General features: G+C 42.7%; 1 protein-coding gene across 4 annotated transcripts in view; it reads right to left on the reverse strand.

Annotated features, from left to right (window-relative positions):
* SYNE3 (spectrin repeat containing nuclear envelope family member 3) overlaps positions 1-9,361 on the reverse strand; it is a 91,763-nt gene that overhangs the window by 32,725 nt on the left and 49,677 nt on the right. For all 4 annotated transcript variants that reach the window (XM_019552472.1, XM_019552471.1, XM_019552470.1 and 1 more), the window contains exons 6-10: positions 5,552-5,896; positions 4,311-4,447; positions 1,805-1,979; positions 678-860; positions 294-437 (exon numbers count right to left, since the gene is read on the reverse strand). In XM_019552472.1, the coding sequence (XP_019408017.1) occupies positions 294-437; positions 678-860; positions 1,805-1,979; positions 4,311-4,447; positions 5,552-5,896 (984 nt within the window). The remainder of the gene's footprint in view (positions 1-293; positions 438-677; positions 861-1,804; positions 1,980-4,310; positions 4,448-5,551; positions 5,897-9,361) is intronic.

Here is a 9,361-nt window from a genome sequence, read left to right on the forward strand (position 1 = left end):
GAAGCACTACTTCACAGTCACGGCGGCTAGGATCTGGAACCAACTTCCAAGGGAGGTGGTGCTCACTCCTACCTTGCGGGTCTTCAAAAGGAGGCTAGATTATCACCTAGCCAGGGCTGTTTGACCCCAGCATCCTTTCCTGCCCAGGGCAGGGGGTTGGACTTGATGATCTGCTCAGGTCCCTTCTGACCCTACCTACTATGAAACTATGAAACTAAGGAAAAATGAGGCAGAGCAACTGTGTAAGCACGATTAACATCAGGATAGCTCAGGCAATTGTTCTTGTAACATACCTGGAGTCTCTGGAGTCGTGTCTTTTTTCCTACAAGGTCAGGCTGTGGCTCTTTCTCTAGATCAACTTTGGTTCTGACAGCAGAAAACTTCTTCTGCAAAGGTGCAAAACCTGCATCAAAGTCTTTGTGCTGAGAAATCAAGTTCTAGGAGAGACAAAAAAAGCATCTGTGAGTTGCATTATGGGCCCATTTCATACTATGAACAAATAATTAGCTCTACAACCCAACAATTCACATTTCTATTAATCATTTATCAAGCTATGAAGTGCATTCAACACACCTAGGTCTTACTGAATTTATTTATTAAAGCGGTTTTATATGAAAGATTAACCATACTCTTTGACTTGGGTTAAAAATAGGCCTTGAGGTGAATAGGCTGCTCACCTGAAGTTTGCTTTTGTTTTGCAAAAGACTTTTATGTAGAATTTCTCTCTCCTTTGCTGCTTCAGTCACCTCTGTCAAGAGGGACCTTGCTTCCTCCTCACCAAAGACACTGCCAAGCAAATCTTTCTTCAGCTGTATCATCATCATCCTTTCCTTGAATTGGGAGCTTTCTGCCAGACCTTCCTAAAACAACACTTCATTTGGTGAAACGATAGAACTGACAACTACATGAACAGACCAAAAGCCACACAAGAAAAGAATATATGGACATCAGTGCCACTGCTTCAACAAACAACATATTGTGCATGTGTGGTATAATGCAAGACACTGAAAAAAGACTGCATCCTCCTCCATCCCTAATAGGGAGAGAAGGCCTAAACAGTATGAAGGTAATTGTATTCCTACTTGCAGGATCCTTTTGTTTCTGCAATTGCAGTTATGAGGGAAGCTGGGGCTACACTGCAGACCTAGTTCAGTCCTGCTGTAATGGATAATGCAAGTTGCTTTACCACAAGTGCACCAGGAAGCGCAAGTTCTGCTTACAATATTTCTTTTAGCTTCTTGTCTCCAGTTCTTCTGCCTTGCATCAAAGAAGCTAGTCAGCTACAACAAACCTTGCCACAAAGCAGCCTTATCAGAGTTAAGGTTAAGTTTGATCCTTGTTTCTGAAAGCATTTGTTTCAGAGATTGAAGGGGTGAAGATACAAGCAAATCCCCGTATCATGGGTGCATACCTGTTCTTAGATCAACATGGGTACAACCAACACACTACAGAAATTATGTACTTTATACTCTATTATGGCCAAAGCATTATCAGAATCTACAGATAGTCTGTGCAGATCCAGAGAGATCTGTGGTTACTACTGGAGGCAATACTATTGTTGTTATTAATATTTAGCTCTGATATGACATTTGTACCTCAATTGGCAACTGTATGTTACCAAATTGAGTACTGAAAGTGACATAGTCTGTTATTCAGCTGATCTTCAATAATGTGTTATTTTCTATGATAATGGGACAATCTTCCCAGCTGTTGCTGTCAGCATGCTAAGCACATATAACTTGTTTACAAAGCGTGTGCAGTACAAACAAGATCCTGGGTCCCCAACTTAGCAGCACCTCATTACCTCAAGCTGAAGTAAGAAAGTCTGTGCCACTGTGGGTTCAGTAACATTAGCAGTCATATCCAGAAGTCCCTGAACTGATGGCTTCCACAGCTGAAATTCTTGCATTGGGTTTTGAAGATGCTGCCTTAGCTCACCTCCAGCTGCAATACTCATTTTAAATGCTTTTCCTTTAACACTGCAAAAACAAGCAGATAGACAGAAGGATATTAAAATCCTAAACACAATGTCTGAGTTTATCAAAGGAAAAATTAGCACAGTCCTCATGTGCATTCTGTATTTAACACAAAGAACCTCAGTTTTCTCCTTATGAAGTCCTGGCTTCATGAACCCTTGTCCTTGGCAGCAACTTCTGCCAGTGTCTGGAAAACTTTGCTTAGCTCTAGATAGATGTGTCAGCTCTTCTGAAGCTGCACTGTATTCAGTGCTGACTCACTGGGGGTAAATCTGGCCCTTCAGTTCCAACTGCTGAACAATCTCCGCTTGCATGCTTTCATTACTTTATGTTCAGTTATCTATGAAGTAAGATCAAGAGAGAAGTATGATTGATGGTTGGCACAAACTAATGCTTGTATAGAAAGTTAGAATTTATCTGTAACCCCTTTTCATTTTAGAAATAAAAAGTAAAAAACATTATTTTTTTAACTCTTTACATTAAAAATAACTGTTTGATCATCTAAAATGCCCAAAAGAAGGCCGGAGATAAAAGTTTTCTTTGTCTGTAGCTAAATTTCTTTAAATAATTTTTAAATGTCAAATAAACTGAGTAGCAAAATAAAACTAGCAAAGAGCCACTAATTTAAACCTCCAGGTTTCCAGTATGAAAGCTGGAGTTCAGTACAGTGGGACCCAGCAGCACACACTCTACAGCTACTTGTTGGTTCTCTATGCTTGAATCTTAAACCAAATAACACTTTGCAAAACAAATCCATGCACAACAATAAGCAGTGCCCTGTTCTGCTCAAAACAGGAAGTAGAAAGACTGCAGTTCTACTCCACGCTACAACACAGCTGTCCAGCGCATGCTCAGCTAGTTTCACCTTTCCATTTAAAAAAAAATTGTTTTTGCTTCTGCATTTATAAAATTAAGATGGTAACAATCCCTACAGCAAAGAGGTAATATAAACACATGCATGTTTAGAGGACCACCAAATCCTCAGCTAGACGGTATCTCCTTCGCCATCTGCTTTGTGATCTGTGCCAGTCTCTGCCTGAAGCTGCCACGCCTGCAAAAAAGCATTATGAAAACCCCAGCAACTTACTAAACAGCTGCTGTTTCCTAATCACAGACCAATTTTCCAATCTTCTTTATTTGGCTGCCATTAAGGGAAAACATCCCAGTTTGTTTGCTTGATTATTCCTTTAAAATTTGATTTGTTGGTTTTCTGTGATGACCAGGCCCACTTCAATTGACCAGCATAGTTGGCACTCAACATAATGAAAGAAGTCTGCAGATAATAAAGAAAACTAACCTTTTCCCCCCAAAAATAATCCTTTCTGGAAATCTGCAAAAAGTTTTACAGCTTCTGTAGTTCCCGATTCCAGTGAGCCTGGAAGCGGAAGCACCGGAGCACAGGGAGAGGCTAGATTTTGCAATGTTTCCAGCCCAAATGTAGGCAGGAAGCAGGAGGTACGTAGTCAGGGGAAGGTGGAAACAGCCCTGTCAGAGAATTGCAAGGGGACTGAGTCATCAAAACAAAGTCCCAAAAAAGGGTACTTGTGGCTCACAGCCATTCCTCCAAACTATTTAACAACTGCCATTCCTATGCTGACTTTGGATTGCTATTGCGAAAAGAAAGCAACACATAAAAGTTTAAGGTGAGCTAAATTAGCCAAGCAATCGAACCAGGCTAAATTATTCAGCCTGCATACAGCACAATAACAGAGCAATCCAAGAGCAAAAGATAGGAGTCCATGTCCCTAGTCATTACGGAAGTTTAGAATACAACACGCAGGCAAATCACACCTCCCCAGGATACCCTTGGCCTTGGGACAATGAAAACAGTTTCCTTTGACTTTTTAATACCTGCTCCTTGTCAGGGATAACTCCAGTTGGGAGCAGATTTAGGGCCTAAGAGAGATTTTTCCAATTGTTCAACAGTCAGATTCATACCCTGATTTTTAAGTGCTCAGCCCTCTCACCTACAGCTCCTAACAGGATACTTATGCCCAGTTTTCAAAACAACTCTACACTCCCATGTTGAGCTCCTCTGATAATCCAGCCCTTTATTTTGGTGCCAAATGGGAGACAAAACCTGGCTCCCAGGGCTTTTAATGGGACTACGCACATGAGTTGGTATCTCTCAACACAATTAAGAGTTGCAGAAGCTGGCTGTAAAATCACAGGTAAAATGTAGGATGTGGATATAACCTATAAAAATCCCTCTTTTTTTAACCCTGCTACTTCAGGTCCAGCTGCATCTTGCTTTTCTGTTGTAGGCTCTTGCCAACCCTTGGACCCATCCAGTCCCTGACTGAAATTTTAGCCATATTCCCAATTTGCAATTACCTTTGGTATTCCCGTATTGCAGATACAACACTGTCCACATGTGGCTGTGCATCCTGTGGAAACTGGAACAGCTTGTTAAGCTGAGCCTTCAGCCTCTCAACCTTTGGCTCCTCTGTGGCAAGAGCTGCTCTTGTTGCCTTAACCATAAAAGTAGCAGTCAGTTTAAATCACAAGCACAAAAATCAGAGCATGAAATATACTGACTGGGCTGACTCTTGAAATGATTAATCTGCCTTCTGTGAGCAGATACTTAAATGCACCAGATTCAACTGTCCCTGTACAATTTACTGAACAGCTATGAACAACTTTTGGATATGTTTTTTTTGGAAAACTTCCACGTCACATCCTCTAGTGACTCTGCGGTATGCACAACTCACTCTCTAATGTGTGTCAGTGGTCAACAAAGCCACATGCCTTAGTTCCATTCTTGGATTGCATGACTTAAGTTGAGTAGCACTTTGGATGCCACCATAACCCATTCTGCAGGCACTAACAACAAATATCTCTTCCACAGGCAGTTATAAAACAGTAATTATAGAGTTAGATATGGAACTTGGGGAGCAGGGGAGAGGGAAGGCTGTGAATATGACTGGGTGGAATCAGTTGTATTTACTGCATGTCTGCAAATATTCTTTCCCTACTATTTGCACAATTCTTGTTAAATACAGCATATTAAAAAGCATTTGGGGTAATAATAAAAGATATCATGCAGACATAAACATGATGATAGATACATGAACTTTACAGCTGTTTAAAGAAACACAATGACAGTGATTGTTACATATTCCATATGCAGAGAACCTTTTCTCATGCAGTTTGGCTTTTTAAGCAGTTCAATTTTTTAAAAAATATGACATTTCTACAACCAGAAACTTGAAATTATAAATGTGCTAGTACAAACACATGTATGCACATGCACACACACTTTATTTCAGTGGGACTATTTATAGAGTAAGAAGACATCTGGAGAGGAGCCAGCAATCTGACTGCCAGAACTACAGAGAATCAGGGCGTAGAAAATGTGAAGTGGAGACCATAGAATTATGGGGTCTTTTGTCTCCATTCAAGTTTCTTTACTCATGTTCACGTTCTGGCCTCATCTCCAAAGTATTTTGGTATCATCCAGTAGTGCATTAAGTGACCATGTGTAACACTTGTGGTTGGTGATAAAAATTCAGTTAGTCAAGTTTGCTAACTAAACTTCTTATCTGTTGTGTTTAACCTTCTTCAATGCAACTTACCGTGCACTTTCTCCACAGGATCAATAACTCCTCTTCACTCTTTGCCCTCTCCCTTGGCTTCAGGTCACTTTCAAGCCTTTGTATCCCCTTTCTGAATTCACTAACCTCTGCTTCTAATTCTCTGACTTGGGACTGATAGGCACTTTTTGACTGGAAGAACTTATGCAATCTCTCCTGTTCCTCGCTACACATTAGTTTCAACTTCTCCAGGGCTTTCCTCAACTCCTCCAACTCGTCCTTTATCTTTTCGGCCCCTAGCGGGGAGGTATTCTGGATGACACCTATAGACTGAACTTCCAGGTTTTGCAGTTCCTTTTCACCACTCTTAACATCTTCGGCAATGGCCTGCAGTAAGAAGAAGGTCAGGGAATGTTACTGGGAAAGGGGATAAGGGAAGGCATTTGGCAATATTCACTTTCTATAGTTATTTGTATTTTCTTCTACAATTATTATTTCAAGGCCTATCATTTATAGAATAGCTAGCTGCCAAATTGGGTATACCTAGTTGTAATCTGTAGCATATGCCTGGGGTGGGGAAAATGCGGCCCGCGGGCTCGATGCAGGCCGCCAGGCCATTCTATTTGGCCTACAGGGCCCCTAAAAAACTTAGAAAAGTAATATTTATATGCCCCTGGCTGCCTGTTATGCGGCCCTTGATGGCTTGCCAAAACTGTGAGCAGCCCTCCGCCCAAAATAATTGCCTACCCCGATGTAGCCACATGTATTATGTTCTTCAAGAACTAGTGGATCTTTTTGAAAATGTGTCCTGGTTTTCAAATGTGCTCAGCACTCATAATTCCAGCTGAATTCAAGAGTAGCTGCATAAGTCAGGCCATAGATGCAACTAAAGCTCGTCAGGCCAAACCAAGGCATGAAACACTGGAGACTTTACCTCTTCTAAAATGATATCATTATTGCTGACCCTAAGGATTTAAATGTCATGAGCCAAGCCCTCCAAAGTCATAAAGATTAGTTTAAAAATAGTGAGTTTTTTAAAAATAACAAATTTGATGCTTTTCTATTTGCTTTCCAACTTTTGAGCCTATGGTTTGCAACCAGGAGGGACAGAGTTCCAGTTTTTAAATGATGGTTGAGGGAGAGGCTCAGATAATCACAAGGGCTCCAGGAGCTGGGGCTTAAACCCGACCCCCACCCACCCCAATATCACGGGGCAAATATGATAAAATTGTGAGAACTGGCAATGCTGTAGTAATTGTATCAAAGAGCCAGTGGCAGACTTGAAATAACTCATTTTTCTCAGCACCCTTCTTTAACCACTATAGAATAATTAGTTTTGAATTCTTTTCTTTTAAATGTATTACTCTACTGTAGCAAAACCCCCAGTTTTTCTTTTTTTTATTTATTTTAAAATGCATTCCCTTGCCCAGCCATTTCTGACTTTTTCTTTCCCTATTTCCTAGATAAGTATAAATAAGCTAAGATGTAGGATAAGCTTTAACATTTTATTTTAGGTAGTAGGTTTTATTTTTCTCTCCCCTCCTTGAAAATAAGTGTCCTGCTATTTTGATATAGATAGCCACTGTTTTATAAGGGATACTTATTATGTTTTGTACTTTTTTTTTACTGCTTTTATATTGTGTGATTACTGTTTTAGGCCTATATGTTTAAGTTAGCATAAGTCATGTCAAGTTTCCATTTTGTTTGTCAAGTCTCCAGCCTGTCCCCAGGCCCAGTTGTGTAACCCATGACTCATACTACCCCTCCTACGTAACTTGTTTCCTGAATGAATGGGGATGAATGAGGGTGCTTGAGAGACAATGGCAGTAGGTCTACAAATAGGTCCCTCTGAATAACCGAACATCAACACCAATATTTGGACCAATGACCCAGCCATTGGAACCACTCTCAGCATTCAAGAAACAAAAGATGAGACACCCCACCATTGTGCCAAGTCTGCACATGCTCAGTAAGAACACCTGGAGCCCTCTGGAACAGGACTGACATTGCCTGGACAGGCCCTCCTCACAGGAGATCAGAGGTAGACTGCTCCATAAAAGGGGTAGTGAAAACTGACTCCTTGGGACGCCCTCTCCATCTGGACCAGCACCATGACACACTACCTATCCACCCAGAGGCCATGCCAGCGACACCCCCCTGGACAACACCTACTGGACAAAGACCCCTTTCCAGCCTGGATAGGTAGCTATCACCCTCCACTCCCTCTTCAACCAAGGAATTGAACTCTGCTTCTCTTCCCTACCTGGACTCCAACCCTTCCACTGAGTCTCTTTCTCCTGTTGCCATTGTGTGTGTGAGTGTGTGAACCAATAACTACATGGGGCTGTATAGTGTGTTGTCTGTGTAATAAAACTGTTATTTGGACCCCTAAGTTGGGTTTTGCTTTACTATGGTTTGGCTCTGCTCCAATCTCTGCTCCTCGCCCCTCTAACTTCTGTGTCATTTCTCCCTCTCCTGCTTCTGGCTCACTGCCAGCTCCAACACCTGTCCGGAGTTCCTCTCTGCCTCCAAACACCCTATTTCTTTGCCACGGTCTTATCCCTACTGCCTTTTCCTTTTCCCCTGAGCAACCAGGTGTCTCAGCTGTCTGCCTCAGTTTCCAGCCCCAGTCCACCTTAAGTAAATCCAAGCCTGAGTTCCTCAGCCAGCTTCTCTGTAGTCCACCAGTTCTAACCTGGGTTCTGGCAACTTTCACTCTGTATACTTTAACTCTCTCTCTCTCACTTGAACACCTTCCTCCAAGTATCCCAGGTACCCCAAGCACACACATACGCATTGTACCATCCAAGATAGGAACTTACCTGTTGTATGTGTAGGTGGGTTATATGTGTATGAACTGGTGTGTGTGTGTGTATATATATATATATAGATGGCTATACCCTGTACAGGAGAGCTCGTGTAGATAAAAGGGGTGGGGGTGTAGCTCTCTATGTTAAGGAAAGCTACATGTCCCTGGAGGCTGATATTGGTGACCAGGGTGGACAACTGGAGACCCTCTGGGTTAAAATTTGTGGGGAACATGGCACAGGGGACACAACAGTGGGAGTCTACTACAGACCTCCCACCCAAAGTCCTGAGCTTGACCAGGAGTTCGCCCGGGAACTGGCTGAGGCCACATGCTCCAGGACCATGATTGTCATGGGTAACTTCAAATACCCAGACAACTCGTGGGAAGATCACTCAGCAAAATCTGAGCGGTCGCAAAGCTTCCTCTTGTGCGTGGATGACCTCTACCTGACTCAAGAAGTCTATGGGCCAATGAGAGGCAAAGTGCTGCTCAACCTGGTACTGGCTAGTGGGGATGACCTAATCGGCGACCTAGTGATCCATGGGAAGCTAGGTGACAGCGACCACAAGCTGATCACCTTCACCATCCACCATAAAGCTGGCAAGTCAGTCAGCAACATGGAAGTCCTTGACTTCCGAAAAGCCAACTCTGACAAGCTCAGGAGGCTTGCCAGTGATGCCCTGAGGAACCACGACTCCAGGGAGAGGGAAGTTCAAGAAGGGTGGTTGCTCCTCAAGGGAGCGATCCTCAATGTACAAGCTAAGTCTATTCCGTCTCAAAGGAAAGGCAGAAGAGGGCATAGCAGCGCCCCACCCCCGGCTCTCCAGGGGCCTAGCAGACCTCCTAAGGCTAAAAAGAAAAGCCTACAAAGGATGGAGGACAGGACTCATCTCCACGGAGGATTATTCTTCACTGGTCGGTCCTACAGGGAGCAAACCAGGAAAGCCAAGGCTGCAACTGAACTCCAACTAGCTTCATGCATCAGGGACAATAAAAAGTCCTTTTTCAGATATGTGGGGAGCAAAAGGAAAAGCAAGGGCAAC

The sequence above is a fragment of the Crocodylus porosus genome, unplaced genomic scaffold (genome assembly GCF_001723895.1).
Source record: "Crocodylus porosus isolate Cpor-Errol unplaced genomic scaffold, CroPor_comp1, whole genome shotgun sequence".
Taxonomy (NCBI): Eukaryota; Metazoa; Chordata; order Crocodylia; family Crocodylidae; genus Crocodylus; species Crocodylus porosus.